This window comes from Anser brachyrhynchus (assembly GCF_964034855.1).
Source record: "Anser brachyrhynchus genome assembly, chromosome: 20".
NCBI lineage: Eukaryota > Metazoa > Chordata > Aves > Anseriformes > Anatidae > Anser > Anser brachyrhynchus.
The window spans coordinates 4,165,675-4,192,811 of record NC_137713.1 but is presented as its reverse complement, the minus strand read 5'-3'; the positions used below and the strand labels follow the sequence as shown (position 1 = coordinate 4,192,811).

The 27,137-nt window shown below is 55.2% G+C and overlaps 1 protein-coding gene across 2 annotated transcripts in view; it reads left to right on the top strand.

Moving 5' to 3' along the window:
• The window catches only part of NXN (nucleoredoxin), a 56,874-nt gene that overhangs the window by 26,735 nt on the left and 3,002 nt on the right, over positions 1 to 27,137 (top strand). For both annotated transcript variants that reach the window (XM_080562644.1, XM_080562645.1), the window contains exons 2-7: positions 11,967 to 12,084; positions 13,575 to 13,708; positions 14,169 to 14,269; positions 14,559 to 14,665; positions 22,852 to 23,031; positions 25,714 to 25,838. In XM_080562644.1, coding sequence (XP_080418770.1) covers positions 11,967 to 12,084; positions 13,575 to 13,708; positions 14,169 to 14,269; positions 14,559 to 14,665; positions 22,852 to 23,031; positions 25,714 to 25,838 — 765 coding nt within the window. The remainder of the gene's footprint in view (positions 1 to 11,966; positions 12,085 to 13,574; positions 13,709 to 14,168; positions 14,270 to 14,558; positions 14,666 to 22,851; positions 23,032 to 25,713; positions 25,839 to 27,137) is intronic.

The window sequence follows — 27,137 nt, the reverse complement described above, 5'->3', positions numbered from 1 at the left end:
ATTAACTCCTGGAGAATGGAACCAGAGGATACTTAAAAGGCAAATTGTTCACATACTTTCTTTAAAATTTGCATGAGTTGTAGTAAAAGGTCATCAGCAACTGCCGAATCTGCTCCTCAGATCCTCGCCTGCTGGCGGCTGATTGCAAGAGCCTGTTGCTAAGTGTTCCTGGAAACGGAATAAAGATGAAGCCAGATAATTGAACAAGAAGGAGGGAGAGGGGAAAAAGCTTGGAGCTAACAGTCTAACTGCAGAGCTGCCAAATGAGATGAATATGTTGGAGTTGGACTCTGTGGCTGCATCTAATCAGCTCTGACTGAGGGGTGGAGAGGGGGGTGACCAGCCCGAAACTTGACGGCAGATCCTTGGAGGAAGCCGCTGGGACGCAAGCAGATGACTTGCTGGTGTTCCCTGTAGCTCGTCCAGCTCCGAGCACGCTGCTTCCTGGCACCGAGTTTGGAGGAGGAGGAAGCTCGACACGCTCTGAAGATGGCTTGCGTTATTTCCACGTATAAAAGCACTGTTCCTGCGGCATGCATTTTGTTAGCCTGGGACCTCGATGTAGATGATCAGTAATCACAAAACCCAACGGGGCGAAGCAGGAACCCAAACAAATCCACAGCTTGAGCCGGAAAGCTCCCAGCTCCAGGTGACCCCGAGGGGTTTTCTGCCACCGTTGGAACAGGCTCCCTCTCGGTCCGAGGGTTGGGCTGTGTTGAAAAGTGCAAACTATTCGAGGTTCCTGCGTCGCCCGGTTTGTCTCAAGGCAGTTCCTTCACCTCGTCTCTGGCCGGCTCCGTGGCTCGTCCTGTCTTTGTGGCCAAGGCTGTGCTAGGACAAGGCACGCTCGTGTCCTGCGAATGAATGGGAATTTGTAGCTGGGGATTTCCTCCCAAATCGCTCGGCACCGTCCTCCAGCCCCTCTCATCTCCCTCCGTTGGCTCTGCAGCCTGGTGGGCAGCTCGGTGGTGAGGGACGGCGTCCGCTGGAGCTCCGGGGCGGTGCCGTGGACCTGCTGAGCCTTTGTAGCTTTGCGGAGAGCTCCGTGACTTAGCTCGTTTTGTTCACTGCAAATGGAATAAAACCCCGGTGCAGCTCCTGTTTATTGCCGAAAAGACAAGGAAACCAAACTTCCTGAGCTGCGGTATTTGTCTAGTCGAAGCTTTTGTAAAAATCCAAGACTTTCTCTCTCGCTGTCTCCACAGATCGATTTCCTGGAAACAGTTTCAGTAACCATTTCTGCAGTGATTTTTATCATCCCAAAGCATTTTACAAGCTCTGAATATAGTAACAGCTGAAAGTCAGCCACATCCGAGGAAGGCTGCTGCCAGTGCACAGCAGCGTTGGGCGGTTTATAAAGGAACACATGCTCGGCTCTTTCTTTTGCACAGAATCCTCTTTATTTCCAAGAAGCCAAGGCTGTGCCCTGCCGTTCAGCCCGCAGCACCTCCGGGTTCAAAGCTGATCCGCGGCAGAGCGGCGACGGGCAGGCTCAGCACGAGGAAATCTCTGCTTCCCAGCCTCCAGCTGGCTCTGGCTGTCGGAGGAGGTAATGAATACTCTGCATCTTATCTGACATTTCGACTGCCCCTGTGGGATTCGCGTTGTCATCGGTTCTTGGAAGCGGCGTCTCGTTGATGGCGGGTCGCTGCGGCTGCTTTCGCACCGGGCCGTGTCTCCGTTTGAAATAGCAGCCCGGGGATGGGGAGGCTGCTCGGCGGGGTCGGTGGTGGCCTCCCAGATGTCACATCGTGTCTGAGCGCTGACTGATGGACTCCCGCTGCTCTCAGAAACCGTATATCTAGTGACTTCCGTGAGTCGAGTCAGGATGTAGCTGGAGCTTTTGACCCCTCTCCTGATTTATCACCACCCTCTTTTTTTTTTTTTTTTTAATTGCTTCAGCAGTTGCAAAACGTCGCTCAAGGCTTAAAATGAAGACGGGGCCACCCTGACCTACCAACAATGGATGTGGGGTTGTGGACCCCACTGCTGGGCACTGCCCGAGGGGCCCGGGTCTGTGCGTGTGGGCAGCTCGGCCAGGCGCCCAGCTCTGCTCCATCCTCGTCCCGCGTTGTTTCCCTGTCACTCGCTCTTAATTCTGTAAAGAGCTAGAAGAGAGTGCAGTGAGCCTATCCGTAAGGGAGCAGCCACGTGAGGAGAGGGTTTCTCTCATCTCCCATACTGGCTTTTGCTGCTGTTTTGGTGTTGGCTTCCTTGGAGCCGTGTTTAGGGTTATTCCGGTCTGGTTTTTAACATGTGCAGTTGATTAATTGCTAATGCTGGCCTCGCAGTTGCATTTTCGTATTTAGACGTCACTCCCATCGGGTTTCCATTTCCAACCCGCAGCCTTGCTGAGGAAGGACTGAGTTTCGGCTTGGGGCGCAGGAGGAAGAGGGGAGCATGGCAACGTGGCGCGGCGGGCCCTGAGCTGCAGCTGCCTTCAGGCGATGTGAAGCCCCCGGGTATCCCGGTGCTGTCACGGGGGGAGGAACCGCTCCCACAGCGGTGTTTGGGAGCCCGTGGGGCTGCTTGACTCGAGCAGACTGAGATCAGAGCGTGGTTACGGAGTGAATCTCTTGAGCCGTAAAACCCCGTTGAGCCATGAGAGCTCCGTGCCAGTTCTGCACGCAGACCCCAGCGCTGCTCGGGTCAGCTGGGGCTGTGAGAACGCGCAGGGCTGTGTAAGTCCCTTCCTAGCCCTGCCGCTGCGTAACCTTTGCGTGGAAAGGCTCCTTGGGTTGCTCGCCGGGAGCGCTGCCAGGCTCAGACTCACTGCTGGCATCCCTGGGAGGCTGGGGTGGACGTGGCTGCAGAGGGGGCCGGCCCGGCGTGCTGTAACCATCCACCCTCGCCTACATCCACCTGCAGGAAAGCAATTGCTTTTAGTAGTGTGAGGGTTTGTAATTACAGAAGTGCTTTGTTTTGTGCAAGGAATGAGCAGGCTTCCCATCCCCTGGATGCGCTCACAACATCAGCAACAGTGGCAGACACCTTGGTGGTTTTACAAGGGTCTCCAGTGGTGCTTGGTGCTAAAATAACTGCGGACTGCTCGCCTGTATTAAGCTTAACGGTGTCTGAGGAGCTTCTAAGTTTCTACATGGTTTTTGAATTGGAAAGGAAGAAACTAATACATTTGGGCAAAGTGACAGCTAGGTGGGCACCAAAACTTCATGCAAGCGATTGCCGGTTCTGTCTGTCCAAGCTGCGGTGAGCTTCCACGCTGCTCGAGTCTCCTTGCCTTTGGATTTCTGAAGATGTTACGTGAGTTGGCTGAATGCGCTAATTTTTCTTATATTTAAAATGTGACTTCATTTGCTTAGGGCATACGTATACTGCTGACATCCTCAGCGTTACACTTTTTTAAAGCCGTATATGTGTATATTTAAATGAAAACGAGTCTAAAATAACTTTCAGCTCACTCTTTGGCTAGGTATTAGCATGGGTGAAGATGCTAGTGAAACACTCCATCTCTTGCTTTGGCAGCATCCTCGTTCTGCAGAGGCCGTGGGATTGGGGCGGTGGTGGAGGCTCGTCCGCGGGACGTTGTGGTGCTTGGGGCGCCCACTGCCCCCCAGGCCCCCGCGGCTGCGGCGTCCTGAAGCCCTCGCTGCCCCCGGGTTCACTGCAGTCCTAACAAATACCCTATTGTCTTCTCAGCGAGGGTGTTTTTAGTTGTTTTTTATCTGATTGTGTAAGGTTCCCTTTCGGATTAACCACTGAAAACAAAACAGAAACCACACCAATACCTCATTGTGTGTATTAAACAAAACAAAACAAAAAAATCCCCATTTCCCTGCAGATTTAAAAGGCTTTTGTGTTCGGTGGGAACTCTGTCTAAACATGGGGCTTTTCAAATGAGTTTCTTTCTTAGTGATCTGGGATTGCGAGGTGTTTGACCTCGAGATTGCTATCAGCACTGGATGCTGGCTGCCTTCAAGCGAACGGTAGCAGCGAAAGCAAACGTGGCCGATAGGAAATCCGCGCTGCAGCACTGAGGTAACTCTGGCAGCCAGCCCGCTTCGGATGACAGATGAGACCTGGGACCAGGAGAGACCCTGAACTTCGATTCGACGTCCCAAACTACCACCCCACTTCTTGCCTTTCGTCTAAATGGATGGAAAAATATTCCTTCCCCGTAGAGAGAGAGAAATTATTATTTTTTCTTATTACCTTAGTGTTTACATAGCTGTTTCTTACTCAGTGGTAGTCATTTGTGGGCATAATTTATAGGGGCCACGTATGATACACTTCTACATGTGTCTTGAATTTTTCCCACAAACACTTGAACTCCCTCCATCCTCACTGCTTTTTATGTGTTTGTCTTGCTGTCTTACCTCCAGAGCTCCGGTAAGGGGACGACTGAGTGCAGGCAGAGCGGGGCTTTACCAGCAGCTGTGTCCCACGAAGCAGCGACACGCAGACCCTTTGGGTTCCAGTCCTGGCACGCGGCTTGGGAGGGGGTGACGCGTGGCTCGGTCTTCATCCTCAGTCAGGTTTTGATTTTGTGGCTGATTAGCTGGTATTAGTAAATGCCAGAAATGATGCTGGTGCTTCCCATCGGGGTGTATCTGCCTGCTGGAGGCAGCCCCCGAAGTGGTGCGGTGCCTACGTGCTGCACACCTGGGTGCTGAGGGATCCTCTCAGCGCTCGGGCTGGTGGAGGGGGGCTTGAATCAGGTGAGCTGCTTGAAAACTGCGCTGGGACCTCCCCGAAGACCCTGAACAATTATTTGTGACAAACAGGTAGCAGAAGGTGGGTTACAGGTGCTGACAGGCCTCCTGGGTCCCGCACCCATCTCTGCTGTGGGTTTCTGCGTGAGCCCCAGGCCTCTGTTGTCCTGTGGAGAAATCACTTAACCCAAAGCGGAACTGCGGGATTGTTTATAAAGTGTCTTCCTAGGCTTACGTATAAATGGCCTTTTAAGAGGTAAACCGAGTCATGTGCTTGGAGCAAAAAGGGCATTTCTTGGGAATGCGTGGCGGTTTATTTCCTAGTGCTGGCTGTGACTCTGTCCCTAAATTCTGCGTCATCTTCAGGCTGTTCAGAACAACTGAGGATCACCTGGCAAAAAGGGCTTTATAAAGGACATATTCTGTACCACTGACAGACCAGCCTGTCTTGTAGCATCCTCCCTACATGGTTTGCTGCCTGATCTGTTCCCTGTGTGCTGAGACAGACGCTGCTTTGCCCCGATCCTCGGCTGCAGTGGAGCCGCCAGCCCAGCACATGCGAGGCAGGCCCGCCACCTCCGCCTCCTGCGCCAGGCCCCGGGGCTCTGCTCACCATAGATCATGTTAACCGCCCTTAAGTCCTGCTCAAATTAAATGTTTTCATATCAGATGTGGGTTGCGGAAGATCCAGTCTGTCAGCCTGAATGTGTGTCAGGAGGAAATAAGGCAGCTTGTGCTCCGAGTCTGGCGTGCGCGCCAGGGCCTGGCAGCCATATGCTTTGCTGCCCCGAAATAAAATGCTCAGCTCGCGGTCGCCTTGCCTGCTTAATCCTTTAAATCGCAGGGAGCAGTAATTGGGGCACTTCATCAGGAGAATAAACGTGCTGTCACCTTGGTGGGGGACAGCAGGGTGACAGAGGGTCCGGGTGGAGTCGCGGTGCAAATCCTAATGGGATTTAATATGGAGAAGGAAAAGCACTTGGCTGTGGGATGAGGCCGACAGGGCTGTGGTGGGGACAGAGCCTGTGCACCCCTGTTCCCATACCCCTTACTGGTACCGGTGGTGCCGGAGCTGGTGCGCAGCGTGACTGGAGACGGGTGATCAGAGAGGGAAATGGCGTCATGGGAGCAGGGGACTGTGCTGGCCCCGGTCCCCTCGTTTGAGGACTTTGGCTGCGAAGCTCCTTGGAAATACATAAAGAGCAGTCCTCCGCTGGCAGGGGCTTTGCCAGAAAACCCTACTGAGAGGGTTTCCTTCTGCTTCGCCTCCAGCTTCGCCTCCAAAGCATTTGTCCTCGTGTGCGGCGGGGCAGAACAAAAGCCCCGGCCGAAAGCGTGGCGGTGCTGGGCTCTCTGGAGCCTGTGAGGGGCACGGGCCCGCGGGCCTGGGTCAGCCCCACAGCAAGGAGGGAGGCGGCTGTGACAAGCGGCCTTTGGGGCTTCGTTTTGGGTTTTCTCTTGTACAGCTTAGGCAGTCGGGACGTGGCCACTGGGGGGAAGTGCGTGCGACGGGTTGTTCACAGCAATCGTATTTACTGCAACTCCAAATCCTCCCTCCTCAGCTTATTAACGGAGCCAGCATCTCTCTCACCATTGTGTTTTGTAATTAGATTTTAATTTCCTTTCAGAGAGAAGCAGCAGCACAACAGGCAGGAATTCACCTCAAGCCTGCTCGCTCGGTCTCCTGCACAAGGTCAGACCTTGCAGGCACCAGCTGCCCCCAAACTCCCCCCTGTATTCGGCGGGGTTTCGCTCCCTCGCCGTGCCCCGTTCCTGCCGAGGGGTTCCTGTTGCGGGAGGCGAGGGCGGCCTGGAGGGGCGGCCTGGAGGGGAGGCCTTCTCCTCAGCTCAGCCTGAATCGCCAGGACAGGCGTTAACTGGATTTAAACCCGCGGGGCGAGGGAGCAGCCTGTTGTTCTGCGGCCCCGTGCCTGCTTTTCGCGGAGCCTGGGTGGCCCCTGGCACTTGTAAGCCCTGTCAGGAGCGCTGTGAAAGCTGCGATTTAACGTGGGGAGCGAGCGAGGACAGAGGGGTCCCTGCAGCGCGGGGCCGTGAGAGCAGGGCGGTGCGGGTCCCGGCGGCTCGCGGCCTCCCCCGTTGCCCCCTGCTGAAGCAGGTTTGCTGGTTATTTTTGTTGGCCACGGGAGCTTCGTGCACCTTGACTGCTGCGTGTTGGTCAGCCTTGCCTCCTGTTCCGTGTGCTTGTAACGGGGCTGCACTGAGGGAGGACAGGGGGGAATCCAAACAGGATCAGTCACGGTATCTGCAAGAAACAAGAGCTGTAGGAGGGCTGCAAAATGTGCAGAATTAATGCTTCCCTTGCTGCTGGCACGGGCAGGTACCTCCAGAATCCCTCGCTTCTGGATGGAGGCAGCCCCTCGTGCAGGGGAGGATGGAGGGGTGGCATCTGTTGCAGTCCCACTTCCCGCAGCAGCGCAGAAACGCAGCTCCCAGGGGAGCGGCCGCTGGCGAGCAAACCTCCCGTGACAGCAACGGCTGCATCCCGCTCCCCCCGGCCACGCTGCGAACAGTTGTGTTTTATCTTTGCCAGCGTTAACCGCTACAGCTCAGGATTTATGCTCGTAAGTTAATGCGACCAGGGCTGATAAATCAATCAGCACGCCCAGAAATAGCAGCCCGCAGCTGTTAGGAGAAGGGGTTCCCTTTCCCAGCAGCACGCTGAGCAGGAGGGGATTTTGTTTGCCCCGGCCGGATTCCAGCCGGTCTTCTGCTGTGCGCAGAAAACAATGGTTTGCTGGTGGGGTGGCCTCTAGTTTGACACCTTTATTTGGAAAAAATACTGAAATGTGCCTCGGGGTGAGGCATTCCCAAGTCCTCCAGGGATGCAGGAGTTGGCGCTGGTGCGTTGAGCTGCTCACAACCAGCGCGGATGCTTTGTGCTGCTGTAGTGCCTGTGGTCTGGGGCTGCCCGTCACCTGCCGGAGGTGACAGGACGTGATGGAGCTGGTAACATCGCTTCTCAGGTCCCAGATGGTTAGGACCCTCAGACCTCAAATAATAAATGGTTATTCTGAAGCCTTTTGCATCTGCTTGTGGATGCAGTCGCAGAGAAACCCAGGGCTGTGGTTTCCAGCTCCTCCAGCACGGCGTGGCGATGCTTTGTGTTATGGATAAGGTTACCAGAGGAATCTGGTGACTCTGTTTTTTCCACTGGACTTCTTGACTTAACCACCTGCACAGGAGCCAGATTGGTTTCTGTAAAGCCAATCAGCCTACATGGCATCTTGAGAGGGGCTGTGTTTCCCCACTCCTTCTCCAGCAGGCGGTTGGGGGTGAGTGTTGAATTCAGCAGGCGTGCACCGTGATCAGGACTGAAGAGCACTCAGAGAGCATCAGCTGATTTGGGGCTGAATAGTCTGTAGATTATTTCCACATCTGTGTTAGCTTTGGCTTGATCCCGCAGATTTGCAACAGCTGTTGGGAAGCAGAGCAGAGATCCCCTCTTTAAATGGATGATCAAATCCTCTGAGTGTGGAGTGTGTTATTTCTATGTCATCCTCTTCAAGACAGGAAAAACAGCTTTGGAAAGTTGCTGAGGCAGCACTCAGCTCTGCTGCCCGAGCTATCATCTGATCTTCCTGTGGTTTCAGAGCGAGTCGTAATTTGTGTTCCACATCCCACGCCTAGCCCGACATGCGGTCCTCGGAGAGGTGTGCGTCTGCGTGCGTTTGCTCAGGTACCTGCACAACCGCTGCCTTTTTTCTCTTGGGCTCTCCTTCTTGAGCATCGCTGGCATCCTGTGTGGTGCCTGGAGAGTGGCCGGATTCCTCCCTTCCCATGTGCCACCCTTGAGGACGTAGCCGAGTGTTGGGCAGGACCTTGCCAAGCACCGCGTGGTGACTGTACGGAGGTGCGCCCAAGCGATGGCTTCACGTCTCGCTTGCTCCTTGCACCCCAAGCTTTGCTGATGCCTTGGCTGGTGCTGAGGAGTTGCTGTTGTGGTTGGTTTTCCTAGTACGTAACATCTTGCAGCCCTTGTCACCTTTCAGCACAGCGCCACGGCCGGCTGACACCACAGAGGCAAACCTGGCATTTCCACCGAGCGGGAGCTCAGGCTCCTTTCCTGACTGCGTGAGTGAAAATCCTCAGCTTTGTGCTCCGAGGACACCTAACTGGTAGAGTAACTTACTGAGAGGTGGTCCTTTTGTTCAGAGGCTTTACCTAGAGGTTGGGTGTCTTTGTTGGAAGCTGCAGCTCGAACACATAAGAGTGGCTTGGTGTGGGAATCCTCGAGGGAGGTATCCAGGGCTGCTTTATCCAAAAGCCCAGCTAAAGGGTCTCTTGTAAGAAGCTCACTGAGTTTTTGTTGTGTAAGGCATCTAAATAAATGCTGCCAGCGTACCTCAAGTATCTTTTGTAGCATGGTTATTCCGTTATGATATTAACAAAGAGATTTCTGGGACTAACAAAATGTTTAAAATTCTGGTTCAAGGGCAAAAGCAGAGGTGGCAGCGGGCGCCTCCAACACAACGCCGAGCAGTCTCCTCCTGAAAGCGTGCGTGGGGGGAGAATAATGAACGGGTGTGTGAATTCCGTAAATACTAATAAATACAGGAGAGAGTCACGAAGCCCAGTTCCTACCAAGGTCGTGTTCCTCCTGGTCAGACCTGCAGGAACAGGAGCCGTTGGGCTCGCTCCTCAGTAGTGCCTGATGTGCTTTGGAAAGCCGAGCCTGGAGGAAGGGGCCCTCGCCGCGGGACTGGTGGTAAATCTTGGCGCTCGTCCTTCGGCGCATGCGTTTCTCATTTCCAATCAGCTTTCCTAATGCACAGGAGAATCATCGAGTCAGACTGCTCTGACTTTAAACAGCGCGTTCGTGTGCTTTCTGATACAGACATCAAAATTAATGTGGTTAGTGCTTCAAGACCACCAATTTGCAATTCAAGCCTTTTATAACCAGCCTTAAAATGGCAACCCGATTCAGGTTGCCTTGCAGGCAATTGTCGTGTTTGTTCGTCCGTGTCGTGTGATGGTGTAAGTGACAGCCCCAGCAGTACCTGCAGCTGAGCGCCTTCCGTCAAGGGGATGATCTCCAAGGATCAGCCCAGTGCTTTTTAGCAACCTGAAATGCTCCAACCTCCTGGATCTCCACGTCGAGGCAGGGAGCAGGGTGCTCTTACAGGTTTTCATCCCCCACTTGAAGCTGTTCGGGACATTGATGTGGTTTCAAATTGCTGCAGATAGTTAGCTCTGCTCAGCGTGGACAAAGCTCTGAAACGTTTGGGGCGGCCCGGGATTGCTGCGTGGTGGTGTCGAGAGACGTGCGATAGTCGCGGCTTTTGTGCAGATGCAAGGTAAAACCTTTTATCCCCTGGTCTGGGCTGCCCCAGCCCCGTTCCTTCGAGGCAGCGAGCTGATTTTGCCTGCTTGGCTGCGATGTGCAGTCCTTGTTGGCTCCCTCAGCCAAGCTGAACTGCTACAAAACGCCGCGGTGCCCTACGGGGAGCTGCTTTCCATATACAAAGGGCTTGGCGAAATGAAGTGAAATGTAAGCAACTATTTAAGGAGAACTATCCAATTGCTAGCTGTAATTTCCCTTTTGTTTGCAGCACCCTCTTAAGTGCTTGTGATCCTTATAAAGAGCTTTTCCCCACCCTTTAAACTTCACAGAACTGGGGTTTACCTTCTGTGGTTTGACCACACTCAGTGCAAGGGGGCTGTTTTGCATTTAGTCTGATTTTTGTTCTTTTTCATGCCCAGGGCCATTTGGTTTGTGAATCAGCATTATGAATGAGTTGATATGTCCCAAGAAATGTGTCTGTCAGAAACCTAATGCTGGTGGGTAGAGCACAAAACCCTGCCTTTCTCCAGGTCCTAGTAGCTGGAGATCAATTGCGTCTTCCTAGATCAGTGTTAACACTTTCCTTTAGACCCAAGAGGATTTTGAGTACACCGCATTGGAAGTAGGTTAACTGTTGTAACTCACTCGGGTATCTTTTATAAAGAGATGTTGAAAAAAATATTTAATATAGTGCCATCGAAACCTCAATGTGGGTGCAGCTTTTCCCCTTCACCAGATCTCTGGAGAGTGTGCAGAGAGGTCGGGTTGCTTTGCCTGAACGCTGCATCCCTTTCATGCACTCACGTGTCTTGTTCCCAAAATCACTCATATCTTAAGAAAAGGGATTGCCTCTGTTTGGAAGCTGGAGACAGCGATCTGCAGCACTGTGGCCTCTTTGGGAGATGTGGGTCCGTTTTCCATGTAAGATGCCGAAGCAAGCAGCAGCACGCGTGGTGAGGGTTTCTCCAGGCCTGATACCATGTCGGGTGATGCCAATGCAGTGTCACTGCCTGTGGCATTTGGTGGGACTTGAGATGGTCTCTGCAGTTCTCCCGTTGCTGGTTTTTGTTCCCTGCTGGCCCATGCCAGTGGTGTAAATCTTGGGAGCCTCTGGGTTTTGCAGAGCACTGCCTGATGCTAGGGGAAGGGAGTGATTCATTTCCTTCCCCTCGGGCACTGTGCTACGGTTTGGATTTATTCAGGAGTTTGATAGTTCACTGCTCAGCCAAAATGACCAGGAAACAGCAAAATCTAGCCCAGGCCATGCAGCACGGGGCCGTTACCGCATGCAGGGCTTTTGTTTGTGGCCGGCGGAGGACCGCGGTGAGGCTGGCAGCGCGTTACAGATGAGCTGTGCCGTGCAGCCCCCAGGCCGATGCCAAACCTATTAAGCAGCTCCCGGGAACAAAACTGGGAAGCCCCAATTGCAGAAGAGTCGTGTTTCTGTGTTTTGGCCTTGTTTTGAGCGTGGCTGTGTCTTGGCAGGGATTGTGAAGTTTGTTTAATGAACATCGAAATGGGAGAGGAGGAAGCAGCCAGGGAAGCATTACAAATTGCTTCAGAGCAGTGGCATTAAAAGCATTTGTGCTTACCATGTCTTCTAAACAAAGACCTCAAAGTACAGAACAGGGCTGGTAAGTATTAGCCCCGTCTTACTTGCAAAGAGGCAGATGTGGTCGGAGGAGAAGCCCTTTACCTACGCCCCTGTGCAAGCCCGCAGCAGGAGGGAGACGGCGCGGTCGTGGCTCCCGGCGCTTTTCACCCAGCCTGCGGTGCAGAGGGATGGCAGGATGGGGCACGGCTCTGCGGGAGCTGGAAGGACAGGCTGTGCCAGGGGCCACGGAGAGACGCTTCCAAATATATTGCTGAAGCATCAGCTCCATCTCTTTGCTTACCTCTGACCTCTTGTCTGAAAGATGCTAATGCCCCGAGATCTTCCTGTTCATGCTGCCAGGCTTACCTTTCTTCCTCTCCCTTCCTGATCTGTTTTACAGCTGAAGCTGTGGAACAAGTACAGAGTCTCCAACATTCCTTCCCTGATATTTATCGATGCTTCCACCGGGAAGGTGGTTTGCAGGAACGGCCTCCTGGTAATCCGAGATGACCCAGAAGGTAAGACCTGGAGTCCTGTGTGCCCTGGAAACACTGGCATGCAATTGCCTTGCTATTTTGGTTCATTCAGAATTGCGTTGGAGGTTTAAAAAGAAACAAAAAAAAAAAAAAAAGAAAAAAAAAGGAAACAACTATTGTCATACTTGACTAATCAAGGCACTGTGTTATTTTCAGTGTAACATTTTCTGCATCGTTCCTGCCAGATCTTGTGTTTTGGTTTTGCTTGTTGAAAAGAACAAAGACTTCCCCTCCAGGATTTTTGTCTGAAGTGCTAATGAGGAAAAAATTAGACTAAGTGAAACATGAAGTTTAGATTTTCCGTGATGGAGGCGCATGGCTAGACAGACCGAGCGCCCAGACTTTCCGTACCTTGGGAGCCAAATCTTTCCAAAATACAGGGTGGGTGCTTATCATTGACACCAGAGCTTTGGTAGGGTAGTGAATTCCCCGTTATTTACAAACGAGACAGAAAAATGTCACCATTCTCAGTTTGTGAGGGTGGGTTGGGAGTTAATATTGAATCCATCTTCTTCAAATTTGCAAAAATGTGCATCAGATGTGCAGGATGTGTGCCCTCACTCCCAGATTCTGCAAGCCTGACGTTCAGCTGCTAACCTGGCCAGTCGAACATGTTACTTCACGTGGCAGCCATCATTTCTCCAAGCAGTAGATATTGAACGTGGTGGCTGGCGGCAGAAACTGTGCAGCAAGTACCAGTTGTGGCCTGAGCCATCGGTGATGTTTCCTCATCTCTGGCTCGATGGCTGCATCGATTGCTGTGGGAGCTGGCAGCAGATGATTTGGAGCACGTGTTTGCGTGTGCACACGTGCTTTCTTCGGGGTGCAGAGGATTAGTGTATGTTCTACAAGTCCCTGTGTCCAACTTCAGAAAAAAACAGCCCAGTGACGTGGGTAATCGATACGATTAAAGCCCTAAATACAGAGGAATGAGGGCTGTGAGGATGTGTCCTGCACCATCTGCTTCCCTGTTTGCGTGGAAAGGCAGCTGGTCGGGAGGCAGGGTGGGTGTGAGGCCTGGAATCGGCAAAGCAGCTTTATCTGGAAATGGCAAACCGTCTGACTGCATTCCTGAGCACGTACCACCTTGCCCCTGTTATTAAAGCAAACACTGTGGATAAGGCAAAGATGCATTATCGGGCACAAAACCAGAGCAGGCTTCATCAAGCAGAAGTTGCTCTGACTTGGGCAAGGATGCAGAGGTACCTGTGGAAAAAAGAGGTGGCCCCGGGTGTGATGCTGAGCTCGGGGCAGGGCCGTGGTGGTGCCCAGGCAGCTGCATCCCCCTCATATGGGGATGAACCTCGGCAGGATGCCTCAGATAGCACCCCACATATCTGTTAGAAGGCAGATTTTTTTTTTTTTTTTTAAGTGGAACTTTTTGAGACTGTAAATGTTGCGTGTCCATCTTGCTATTTTGTGGTGTGATTTTTTTTTTTTTTTTTTTCCACCCTCATCCCAACCTCCTCTAGGTCTGGAGTTCCCCTGGGGGCCAAAACCCTTCAGTGAAGTTGTTGCCGGGCCTCTGCTAAGGAACAACGGCCAGACGCTAGACAGCAGCGCCCTGGAGGGCTCTCACGTTGGGGTCTACTTCTCCGCACACTGGGTGAGTGGTTTGTGCTCTGCAGAGCAGCTGCAGTGAGCTCAGGGCAGACTTGGAGCTCCGGGCATCCCTTCTGCAACCCTCAGGCAAGGAGTGCAGTCGCTGCCGAGCTCTGCAGGAGGGTGAAGACCTCGGGCTGGTTGGTGGTTAAGCATTTAAGATGTCCTGGTCCGTTTGGGAGAAGCCAGCAGCATTGCAATTGCAGGTCACCCTCAGCTGACCCTTCAGAAGGGGAAGAATTTTTAGATTTTAAAAGTGGGAGAGGTTTCCTTGGCAATTTAAGCAGTCAGTGACCTCTTACCATAAGTACGGGCCACTTTCAAGGCTGCTTCCTGGCTCCAGAAGAGAAGAGATCGCGTCTGGCTTTCAGGGATGGCCAGATCGTCTAGACCTGCTTGGGGTGCGAGCCTGGCCCCGTGAACGAGGTGGGAGACGGCGTCCTCACGTGCGTGTTGTTTTGCAGTGCCCACCCTGCCGAAGCCTCACGAGGGTCCTGGTGGAATCCTACCGGAAAATCAAGGAGGCGGGCCAGAAGTTTGAGATCCTCTTCGTTAGCGCAGACAGGTAACGGAGCGGTAACGCTTGGTGCAGGCAGAGCTGCCTGCCCCACGGCAACCAGTCTTGGAGGGTTTGAAATATCAGAAAAAAACGCAGTGCAGACCCCTTCTTGAGGGACTGAGGGCTTTTAGTCCGGCTCTCCCCAGGTTTATGCCTCCTAGCAGCCCTCGCCTGGTGGGTTTGATGAAATGGAGCAAGGCCCTTGCTGGCCAGGTTTTTAACGAGGAAAAGGGAAAGTAGCGTGGCAGGGAGAGGGGCTGCACTCAGGATCCCCTGTGCTGTTCCCGTTGCACAGGTCAGAGGACTCCTTCAAGCAGTATTTCAGCGAGATGCCCTGGGTAGCTGTCCCGTATGCTGATGAGGCCAGACGATCACGCCTGAATCGACTCTACGGCATACAAGGTAGGAAAGGCCCCTGTGGCTCTCCTTTCTGCTGCTTTTGTTGAATATTTGTGATGTCTCCTCTTGTTTAACTAAAACAAGAAAACAGCAAAGCAAAGCACAGTGCCCCAGGCAGAGCTGCCTCATGTTTCTGCTCTCCACAAACTCACATTCCTACCACCTGCCAGGCAGGCTGTTAGTTGAAACAGGACTTCCATAAACAACCTAATTCTTCCTGGAAACTTGGAAGCTGTTTTTGGCTTGGATTTTTTTTGCCTAATTACTGAGTTATTTATTTTGCTTTTTCTTGAAGGTTTAAATTTCATTTTCTTGCTGTTTTATGTAACGCAAAGGCAGGCGATCATTCTCTGCAGAGGCTGGGGAAGATGGCATCTGGTTTATGTTAGTAACATGAATTACAGAAGAGCGCATGTTTGATGTAAACCATGGCTTTGCCTTTACTGTATGTGTCGGTGCCAGAATCCAGCAGCCTCGGCTGCTCGGAGGGGCAGGGGAGAGGCTCACTCTGTCTGGGTGTTTTCAGAGTGTCCTGAATATGATAAAAGCTCCCAGCAGCCCTCCTGGGGACCAGTGCGTTGTTCACACAGGCCCAAGCTGCACAGCAGAGACACGCAAGGTAAATAGCCGTCGAGGAAGCCTTCCATGTATACGCAGAGTTTCTACCTGTGGTTAAGGGACTGGAAGATAAAGAGCTGCTGGTCTTGCTGCAGCGTGTGTGTTTCTCAAATGTTTCAGTGCAACGTGGGTGAGCGGGGCAGAGGAGCAGGAGTGTTGCCAAAGGTGCCTCCAGGACCCTCCTGGTGGTCCCACCCTTCTCTATTTGCCTGTATTGCTTTTGCAAAGCCTCATCAGCAGAAGGGTCCTGGAGTGACCAAACCCTTGAGTGTTTGGTTCAGGTTATTCATCCGTGTTGACTTAACTGGGGTAGTTTTGCTGATATGAGCATTTGGCTGATGCCCAGTGGGCAGGGGAAATAATCCTCCTTGGAACCCTCCCCGAACACCCCTTCTGGGGTGAGCTCAGGTGCCATCGCTGCGCTCTGTTCTCTGACCTCAAACCAAGAATAACTGTTAGGTAGCTTTAAATAGCCATCAGTTTGCTTCTTAATTACCTTCCCATGAGGCAAAAGCTTTCCAAATCCATCTGTCTTTTTCCCGGCCCGCTCACAAACCTCTCCAGTGCCGGTTTCGGCTGAGCTCTGCAGGACTGCTGCCAGTTTCACGGGGACTTTCTGTAAATAAGGTGTCCAGACACGGATACTTCAGCACTGAGTGTGCTGTAGCCAGGGAAACAGTGACAACAGCTTTCCCTTTAACTCCAGCCGCTGTCTCCTTAAATGTCTCTCTTTGTTGTGTGCTGACCTGAAAATGTAAATATTTGCTATTCCCCTGTGCCCTGCTCCCTTCCTCGCCGGCACAGCTCCCATATTACCCCTCTGGTTCTGCACGGCAGGGGTGCTTTTCCAGGGACACTGACCCTGGGATCTGGGCGTGTTTGGCTGCAAGCCCTGCTTCACTGTCACGGTTTTCCCATGCAGTAGGAACCTCTCTGCAAGGACAAAGCGCGATGCACAGAGTCACTTTGAAACACGGAAGGGGACCGGTTCCTACCCTGTGCGCTGGGAGAGGAGGAAAGGAGGCTTTGGGGGGAACCTTGTGCTGCTTCCTGGGGGCTCTGGGTTGTTGTTTATCCCTGCACAGGCAATGACTCCTCATCTTCTGCTGATTTTGGAGTGATTGTGGGAGCACAGCAGCAGGCAGGTGCCTGTTCGTTTGCAGTCTGGGCTGCCGCAGCAGGCTGCCACACTGGCCGTGTCCAAAGTTTTCTGCAAGCAGAGCTAGATGTCACGGGCTCGTCTCGTCACCACTGGTGGCTATTCCACCTAAATGAAAAATCAGCTGCGTGTAATCTGATCTGCCTTTCCTCAGACGGGTGGCTCTCATGCTGCCAAACATCACCTAAGCCCTCTGTAACTGCACCTCTGAGTGCCCCCTTTGGAGCTGCAGCTCCGTGCCAGCAGCGGCGTGTAACCTGTTAAATGTCCAGGTGACCATCCTGGTGGTTTCACACAGCGCTGGGTTTCCAGATCGGTGTTACTGATCTCATCTCTGGTCGTCTTTGTCTGGTGCAAAGAAACAACTTCCTGCAGTTCCTCTCTTCTGTCTTTTTAATGGCCCTGCTAACTTTGTCTTTTTCCTGAATCTCCAGTAAAACTTAAAAATGCTACCGTTCACCTCCAGCATCCCTCGGTTTATTTGTTGCTGTGCTTCTGGTTTTGCTCTTCGAGTGCCTGCTTGGCTTTCCCTGCTTCCTGCGAAACTTGGACAACGCCGCGCTGCTCCCCGGAGCTGCCTTTGTTCTCGGTCCTCGCGCCGCGCGTCCGTGCAGCCCTGCCTTCCCTGCTGGCCTCCTGCACCAGGCAGCCTCTGCGCAGGAGCACGTGCCTTGGGTTGTGCCTGCAGGGTGGGTTTTCCTCTCATTTTTGTAAGGCTGGCGGAGCTTTTCCGGGAGCTGGGACAACAAAAGAACTTGTCTTCCTGCACAGCGCTGAGCTGCTGAGCGGGGAAAGCAGCAAGACGGTCAGACCTCGTGTTGGTTTAGTCCTCCGTTGGCCCCTACAGCGTTCAAAAACTTAGTGTAAGATGTCAGTTGAGTTATTGGCCTTTATTTGGGTTTGCTTGAATGCCTCTATTCATAACCCCGTGCAGGCAGTGGGCTGTGCCATACCCACCTATATTAAATTGCTGCTGGGTGCAGCACTATCTTGAGAGAGAGTCGTTTCTTGTGTCGTGGCTGCTTGGAAATAATTCTCCATTGTGCGCGCTGCTCCTGGGCTGCGTGGTGCCTGCCGTGGATGAAGTCCCCTCTCTCTCCTTGGGGGACCGGGAGCAGTAACAAATACTGTATTCGGGTGGGAATTGCCCCATGTTGTGTGTCTTAGGAGAGATTTGGGGCTCCTGGAAGTTTCCTGTGGGCTCTGTTGAGGTTCTGTGGGATTTGCAGTTGCTCGGGGGAACTTCAAAACCCGTTGTTTCACCCCTGCCCTGGGCTCTGTTCCAGACACCCGCCGGCCGCTCCGCAGCCCGACTGGGAAGTCACTGCCAGGAGAGGTTTCCTGTACTGGGTTTCTGGAGCTTTCTTCTAAGGAGGTGAAAAAACAGCAATAAAACCCGGTGGTGTATTCACTGAGCATTTTGTTCATGGTGATTTAGATTGCTCAGCCAACAGACTTAACGCAGATGAGATTTCCATGTCGGATATGGGTTTTAATATATAAATAAATAAATGTGTTGCCAGGTTCAGTAACAAATCATTTGGCCCCTGTGTTTTCATAAAATGCTAGCCCCATGAGAACTGAATCCATTTTCTAATGCGCAAAGTCAAACTGAGCCCGTCTATGCTAATTCTCATCTAAAGCTTATACAATATTCATTGCGGAACGTCTGATCTGTGATTCTTCTTGATAAGGAAATTCTGGAGTTGTGACTCACGGCAATTACCAGAGCCCCCAGAAGGCACTAAAATAACAAGCGGTGGCTGTAGGCGAGGAGGGAGGGGGGAATACCAGGGCTAGCAGGTGTGGGTGAGGTGCTTAAGGACGGAGCCTGGGAAGACGGGAGAGTGCTCAGCAACGCTCGGGAACAGGGCGGCTGCGGCAGCAGGGGCAGATGTGTTGCAGCAGCCTCAGCCTTCACCACACGGGACCAGAAACGAAGCCAGAGCTTTGTGGGGAGCTTCTGGTGCCAGGGAAAAGGTGAAATGCATGGATCCAGCACGTCGCCCATCTCCTGACAGAGGGAAAATCAAGAAATCAGCCCCAAGTTTTCTGACGTGTTACTGGCGTTCCCCAAACGTGTTAAACCCAGGGTGATTTATCAGAGTTTTGTTTTCTGGGTCAGTTTTGTATTTGCAGCTGGAAGCTCCGGTGGCTGGGTGCTTCGGTGTGTGTGTGCATATGGAAATCAGGTCAGTAAATGGTTCACATAGCAGATGAAATCACCGGTGGCTGTGGGATAGGTCTAACAGAACAGCCCGTGTCTAAACCAAGCCCTGAATTTTCCCAAGTCAGCAAAGCTCGTTTGCAATCTCCATTCCGGTGTGCCGGATTTGCCGGGCTGGCTGGCCAGAGGAGGGGCAGGAGTGGCCGTGGCCTCGCTGAGAGCTGAGCCCCCACGGTCCCAGCGCTGCAGGCTGCCTGGCTGCGTCTCTTGGATGTGTGATGGGGGTCTGGGGAGAACTGAAGGGCAAGCGTTTGGGACAGGGGTGGGAATTATAAAAGGATAAAGATCCGAATCATGCGGGATGCTGATCATCATGTGCTTGTCTTGGCCGCGGTAGTATTTTGTGATACTTTGTGCCTTGCAGGATCGGGCCAGTGTGAGATTTCCCAATTCCTTCCAGTCTGTTTAACCTCTCCCTGCCTTAGAGCTATTTGGAATACCAGCAGGTAATGAATAAGCCTTTCTGTGATAGAAAATCGCTTTCTTGGCATACCCTTAGGATTTGCAAGCCCAGCCATCACGCTGTTACTGCGCGGCTCTCGCAGCTAACCCAGCGCGTGCAGCCCCGCGCATGGGGAGGAATGTGAGCGGCGCTGTCTGGGCTGGAATGAGGGGAATGCAGCTGCTCGCCCGGACCTGCAGGCAGGCCAGGCCAGACAGACGTCCGTGTATTTCCTAGAGAAATGCCTCGAATTCAGAGGGCTCGTGAGTAACCCACTGTTGTACAAACACAGGAGCGCAGTGCTGGGAGCTGGCAGTGGCTGCAGGGGAAGAGCACGCTGGTTTCTCCTGCGCAGAAAACGGCCCGGTGGAGTATTGCTAACAAATGCGGTTTTTAAAACTAATCTGTGTGCTGAGAGGTGAGGGTAGGAGGAGTTGAGCTGCCTCAGTTTGCTGGCTGTGATTCGGAGGCAGTTGCTGGGTGGAGGAGGTGAGGTGATGCCTGATAGCAATTGGGTCAAAGACCAAGTGACGAGGATCTGACAGCAGCGCCTGGCAGTAACGCTGGCCGCTTGACCCCTGGCTCTCGGGGCCTGATATCAAATTGTCTCCCTCTTCCTTCCTTTCGGGATGTTTTTTTGTCTCCTCGATGAGAGAGGAACGGTGTGTTTTCCAGATGAAGTCACCAGCGTGAGCCACTCCTGTTGACTTTCAGTGCCACTCCTGCAGTTTGGGGGGCGGCCGGGGCAGCCTCGTGCAGGTCAGGGACAGCTGACGGTACTGTTAGTGCAAACCCAGGCATTCCACGTAAAGGCCAGGCACGTCCTGAGAGCAGCACCCTCCTGACATTCAACACCATTCCTTCCCCAGGGCCCTGGAGCCGCGTTGTGGGGGCCTGTCCCAGCTGTGGCTGTGCATCCTGAAAGCCTCCTCGGGGCGGTATCAGATGGGACGGCCACCAGCTGGTGTCCCCGCTGCATGGTGCCAGCCCGGCCGGTCGGCAGTAGGTGCCTTGTGCTAAATCTCAGCTCTGAGCACCTTCTCCTCGCTTTGTCACGCCCAGTGAGCCCCGGGGCTGAGGCCGCGCACTCGAAGCGTCCCTTTTAGGCGAACAGTTGGTACCTGGGCATTCTTAGGGCACCGCTGCTGCTGGTCCTGATTTGAAAAGTGATGGTTGTGAGCAGGTCCACGTTGCATCTGTTCCAACTGAGACAAACGCGGGCTTGTCGAGCAAAATCCAGCTGATTCCAAAAAGGAGCCCCGCGTGTTTGCAAAAACCCCAGCCCTGCGCCACTGCCTCGGTGTGCCTGGCTCGGCCCCTCGCCATGGCCAGGCTCCCACTGATACCCGCAGGTGTCGTCCTGCGTGAGACGCTTGCCCAGATATTGCAGAGGGGAGAGCCCGGTCTGGCTGGGTGAGTGCCCCTTCTAGGGAGGGCAGCGCAGCGCTCCTTTCAGGCAGGATTAGAAGCAGAACTGGCCCATGCCTTTGCTGTGTTGTCGTAGCACTAAAATATGTGCTTAAAACTTCCTGACAGACCGTTCTTAAGACGTCTGCTGCAGCCAGGCAGGATGAATGAACGCTACGCCCACTGCACCCAAATTGCAGTAATCCCAGGAAGGAAAAAAAGTCCATTAGTGACTGCTGGGAGCCCTTCCTCTCCTCTCCTCTTCCCACACCCACCCCGGCTGCGTTTCCAGGTGCTTGTTTTAACGCAAGGCTGTTGTTTTACCACGTTGGGACAGAATGGTGCTCTGCCCCGAGCCAGGACGCTCGGACACCCCCAGCCCCATCCTGCGCAGTGCCGGATCCAGCAGGTCCTGGAGGATCCTGCACAGCCTCTTTATCTTTGGGAGGGCTGGGGCAGCTCTGCCCTATCCCTCTTTGTATGGAGGGACATATTTAACTGATTATCTCTCCTTTTTCTTTTTTCTTTCCCAAACGAAGCAGAGTGCCTGTGTTCCTCCCTCTCCCAGGGGCTGCCGTTGCAGAAGGAAGGAACCCGGGCCCTCCGTCCCGCGGGCAGGCGGTGCTGGGGCTGGAGGAGGCGCGCTGTGCTCCGGGCCCCGGCTGGGGAAACGAGTCTGGTTGTGTGCCAGCGATCTGCAGCCCAGCACCGGTGTGCGAGGGAGTCTCAGCTTCCCCTGGCTGCCCCTGTGCTGTCCCCGGCGGGGACGTGGCACTGCCCAGAGGCGCTGCCGTCATCCTGCAGGCTGGTGGCACGGCCGGGGAAGACTCAGCAAAGTCTCCTGGTGTCAGCACGTATGCACGCACCCTGAATCTTGCTGTTCTGCTGCACACCTACATCCGTTCGTCGGATGCCTGCTTTCCATCCTAGATTTCAGGCTCTTTTCTTGGCTAAGGGCACAGCTCCCTGTGGTCCCTGTGCCATCTGGGGGACTGCAGTAACGGGGTGTTCTGCGCTCTGAGCAGCTGCTGGTGCAAACACACACAGCTGGAGCTGCAATGTGCAAACCCGTCAGGACTGCGTTTCTAATAACCTAGGAGCCGGCTCCAAGGTAATAAAAGGTGAAGTGATTATCTGCAAAATGGATTTGAAGCGTGGGAGGTAGCCAGCGGCTCCGGAGCTGTCGTCAGAGGGAGGCTCTCGGTCCGGTGGGGGCTCAGGGAAGGAAAGAGCAGCACAAATAAAATGACACCGGGTCTGGCTTCCCCTACTCCTAGCCACTGGCAGGCTGCAGCTCGGGGGTTGTAGAGCTGGGGTGAGGTCTGCGTCTTTGTGTTTAATAGCCCGTGGTGGTTGTTTTTCTCCCAAGAAACGTTTTAACCTGCGTATGTGTTACAGAAGTGCTTCCCTGCCAGCTGTGCCTGGGAGCTGGCGGCTGCCTCGGGCACTTTGCTTGCTGGCTTTGCCGTGCCGGAGGCACAAGGTTGCTGACCAGGGCACCGGGGCTCTGTCTGCAGCAAAATTCCCTTTCTGTGAGCCCCGTCCTGTGGGTACTGCGTCCCTGCTGCGTCAGGCTGGGGCCAGCCATGCCAGCAGAGCCACTGGGGCTCCCTGGCTTTGTTCCTGCTCAGCGTGCCGCTTCCTCGCAGGCCAAGGACCGGTGACGGAGGGGGTGCGGTCGGTAATTGCAGCCTCTGTGTCTGCCTCGCCACGTGCGGTTCGGTATCCCGGCCGTGTAACATCCATGGCCGGGCAGACACATCTGCGTGCTGTGAAAATGACTGGGCAATCATTTCTGAGGGTCAGAAGGGAGGTGGGAGGGTCACGGAGGAGTTCCCGGCTGCTGAAACGTGGGGGTTTCTACTGGGAGCGAACACGCCCTGCTTTCTGGCCGCCGCTGCGTGCAGTCCGCCCTGCGAGGAGGTTTGTGTGTGGTGCTGTGAGCTGTGTGTCTCAAAGCTGGGGCGGTGGTGCCTGGACGTCCCAGCTCTGCCGTGCACGCAGGAGGTTTCTGCCCAGTGCTTCTGGGCAGGGTCAGCCACGGCCCGTATGCAGGAACGTCGGCGTCAGGCAGCAGTGACCTCTCCCTGCACTCGGACAGGGAAGGGAAGGCGACACCAGAGGCCGTCTCCCAGCTTCCTGCTCTGCCTCCTCAGTCACAGTGCTCTCCTCGGACAGAAACAGCATCCCGGGACCCTGCTTCCCGCCCCGCGAGCTGTGATGGCAGCGTCGAACTGGGCTTCTGCCAGACCTGAGGCAGCAGGATGGATCCTTCCCCCCACGCCCTCCCCGTGTTCATACTTTGGCACTAACCCCGTGTTTTTCTCCCGTCGCAGGCATCCCGACGCTCATCGTGCTGGACTCCCAGGGCGAGGTGATCACGCGGCAGGGGCGGGTGGAGGTGCTGAACGACGTCGAGTGCCGAGAGTTCCCCTGGCACCCCAAGCCCGTGCTGGAGCTGACGGACTCCAACGCTGTGCAGCTGAACGAGGGGCCCTGCCTCGTTCTCTTCGTAGGTACGGAGCCGCGCTGGGGTCGGAGCAGAGTCCTGACGGGGAAGGGTCTGGGTGACCCGGGGGCTTGGCAGCTCGCTGTGTCCCCCGCAGGGACTCGGGAGGGTGACAGTCCTACAGCCTGGCCTGTAAGAGCTGGTGCAGCTCGCAGGGATTTGCCGGAGCCATGCTCGTGGCACGGCCTCGTGTCCGTAACTCTCCTGCAGCTCCAGCCCGCAGTGTGAGGGATGCGGCGGAGCTGCAATTGGCAGCGGAGAGGAGCCGTCACGGAAGGCGCTTCGGTGGTGGCTGCGGTGGGGAACGCTGATTAGTGTTGAAGAGCGCTGGAAATACGCTGGTGGTGGTTGGGACGAGAAGGGCCTTTCCTGGAGCTGAGACCTCAGGCTCGGGGGATGTTTCAGAGGAGGCAGAGGATGGGCTGGGAAGTGCCTCCAGAAGGGGCTGCAGCTCTGTGCTGGAAACCAAAGCTCAGGGCTCGAATTCCTGGGCTGAGCGAGGCCGTGGCGGAGGGCGGCTTGCAGGCTCTGCTGCTTCTTGGGTATCCCCTCTCCATGGGGAGCTGGCTGCAGGACAGAGCAGGCTTCCCCCTGAAAGCTGGTGTCCCTCTGCCACCGCTAACCCACCCATGAAGCTCAGCCGCGGTTGGAAATGGGTCTAGAGCTCATCTGGAGCACAGCTGGGTTGTCCCGGCCCCTTCCCTCCAGCAACAGATGGTGAAATCCCGCCAGCGCTTTGGCTTTGATGGCGTGTGCTCCAGGCACAGCGGCCCGGCCAGCAAGGGAGCTCTGGGTGCTCAACAAGAAGCTGCAATTACCCTGATTTTCAAAGCGTGCCTGTCCCTGGGACGCTGTGCAGGGCGCGGTGGGCTTTGCTGGAGAGCCTGCATCCCCCTGAGCCTGCCCACCGGGATGCGGGGGCTGCTGGGACACAGGCAGGGCTTGTCCTGCTTCCTCACACACCCTTTGTTAGCAAAAACCCCTTTTTCTGCAGCGTTTATAAAGTGGCTCTTACTCTTTCCCATCTTCCCTTTCAGATTTCCTTTTGACCCTGATTATTTATTCAGTAGAACCCAGCAGGGGACGTGAGCACAGAGCCAAAAATACTCTCCTCAAGCTGGGAGGACTAGCTCGCCACGCTGAGTGTGATTGATGGGGGCCGTCGCTGCAGGCCTCTGGAAAGGGTTATTTTCGGCTTGCTCTGAGCGAAGCTTTTCTATCACCTTTCTGCAAACAGCTTGTTGGGAGAGGGCTCTAGAGTAGCTCTCGCTCAGCTCCAAGAGGATGCTCGGCCTTGGTGGAAGCCTCTGTGCTTGGGCAGATACAGCTGGTGCAGCACCGAGGCACGCACCGGGGACGTGGGGACGGAGGCTCCAGGCCAGCCCGTGCCCTGCTGGGAGAGCCCCAGGGGCGTCGTTGCTCTCGGTGGCAATTCGGAGCTCACTCGTCCTTTGTAGCTGCGTGTGCCACTTGCTACCTGAGCTTTGAGGCCGTAAGTCCGAGGTCGGCTGGTGCCCGGGTAGCCCGGACCCAGCTTTTGCGGGCAGCCCAGCGGGGCGATGCCTGCAGGCAGCAGCACCCCCAGCAGAAAGCGGCCCCCAAAGCCCTGGGGAGGGAGCCGGGATGCGCTGAGCGCAGCGCGTGTGAGGTCGGGGCTGTGTCAGCGGGCTCAACGAGCATCGGGCGGGAATAAATCACGAACGATGCGCGTCTGCCGCGGGAGAGTTTGGGGCTAGGTTAGCCAGAATGTCGAGGGCTGGCCTGGAGCGCAGCCAGCAGCATTTGTTAGCGGAAAAATCAATCACTGCCTAAGCCCCACAGCTCTGCGTATTTATCGCTGTCACCCACGCAGGACAGACCCCGGGAGGCAGCGGGCGGTGTCCTCGGCATCCCCTTCTCCAGGGAGGGAAGCGCAGGCAGAGCTTTGGTGGTGGGCAGCGCCTGCCGGGTGGTTGCGTCGAGGCCCACACAAGCTGCACGCTACCAGGGGACTGGGAGCCCCTTCCTTGCTTTTTATTATTATTTTTATTTTTATTTTTTAATGCTCAAAGTTGTCCCCAAATTGAAATCGTTTCATCTAGGTGCTGTTCAAGGACGCTGTCTCTCTCCTCTTTCCGACTCGGTATTTGAACTTCAGTGGTGGCTGGCATTTGATTGATGTTTCCATCTCTTTCTACTCTACCTCTGTCAAATCAAAGCTGCCTTCACAGAGCTGCTGCCGCGGAGACTCGAGCAGCAAAGCCGCCGAGCAGCCGTCCCAAGGTGGAGGGATGGTGGGTGGCGGGCAGGGGTGGCAGGCAGCCTCAGATCAGCTCGTTCGTTTGGTCTTCAAAACATCCTGATGCTTTTCAAGCTGCAGACCAGCTTTATTTATTTATTTATTGTGCCTGTTTGTCCCCGTGCTTCAGCAGCGGCACCAGGGGGGTGAGCGGTAAAATATTTCGGAGCGGGAGCTGCTCCTCTGTGACGTGTTGCCCTGTCTCACATGAAAAGCGCATTTCAGCGGCTCCCTAATTGCTACACAGCCGCTTGGCTTTGAAGTCGGCGTTGCGCATTCGGGCTCCTGTTTCCTCCGTGGTGCTGCTGTGGGATGGAGCTGCCTGCGCCCCGGCCTGTTGGCATCCGTTTGATCCTAACCTCCTTTTTGTGTCGTCTCTTTGTTTTGTCTCCCCACGTCCGCGCCCTGCAGATTCAGAGGACGACGGAGAGTCGGAGGCAGCGAAACAACTGATTCAGCCCATAGCCGAAAAAATCATTGCCAAGTACAAAGCCAAAGACGAGGAGGCACCGCTGCTCTTCTTTGTGGCGGGCGAGGTAAGCGGGAGGAGAATGTGAGAGCTCCCTGCGAGCACGGGGCTGCGTCCTGCCCCTCCGAGGCCGGGGCACACACGGGGCAGTCTCCGGCAGTTGTGCTGCCGAGCCAGGCCTCTCGGTAGCCGCTGGGCTGGAGCCTCGCTGTGCTTCCTGCCAGGTCCGAGCTGGGTTGGGTGGTGGTGTCCCTGCTCTCCAGGTGGGTAAACTGAGGCACGGAGCCGCTGCAGCCAGCCGGGGACATGGAGCAAAGCTGGACCTGAGTCCTGGCTCAGTCCCCGTGCAGCCTGCGTTGGATTTAAAGCAGCTGAGGGGCTCCTTCCCAGGTTTTGCTGTAGATCATCCTTAGCGCTTTGACTCCTGCGCTTGTTCAGAGGCGGAAAAGCCTCAGTGCCAGCAGGGACAGGCAGGGACAGGCCCTGGGAGGCGGGAGGGAGCAGCGAGCTCCCACGCTGTGGCTCCCAGCCCCGTGTGGCCGCTTCAAATCCCAGGCTCCGTGTGTCGGCTGCGCGGGCAGGAAACCCGGCCGGGCTCTGCCTTCAGTCCGTGCTGGCGGCCAGGTCAGCCCCGCCGCGCTTCCCTCCTTGCTGCCGTGCTGCTGCTGTTCTTGCCACCCCGTGCAGCGGGAAGGGACCGAGCGGTGGGAAGGGACCGGCACTCCAGGCTCTTCCCTAATGGGTTGGCAGCCGCCCAAAGTCAGCGCGGCGGTGCCAGCGCGAGCAGGCGGCGTGGGCTCTGCCGGGAGCCGGGCCAGGCCAGCCCCGGGCTGCCCGGAGGGGGAGAGGCTGCCAGGGCAGAGCCCTCCCGGGTTGCTGGAGAGGGGTTTCCTCATCCCGGCTGTCAGGTGAGGAGGAGGAGGGACCTCGGGGTGCACTCGCCTGGCTGATGGGGTGGCCCCTGGCTGTGGGGGAGCCTGGCCTACGGCTGGTTTGGGCGTCCTGCAGCGTGCTGGTGCCTGCCTGCTTCCAGCGGAGGACGGGCTGCAGCGGGAGGCAGCCCCGATCCCATGGGCTGGGCTGGTTTCTGTGCCGTGATACCAGGCAAAACCGCCTGTGGGGACAGCCAGGGGCTGCCTGGAGAGCAGAACTGCAAGCCCTGGGGCTTGGCTGCCGTGGTGCTGGGTGTTTTGTGGCAGTGCTCCCTCCTCTTGGGCCTGTCCCCGTGTGGAACGAGGGGCGTGCTGAGCCGCCACGCTGCTGGCAGCTGGGTTGGTGTTGGCGATGTGTGTGCAGCGAGCTCAGAGCCAGGGGTCTGCCCTTGGCCTTCAGGGGAACGGGATGCTCTTGTCTCCCATGCAGCCCG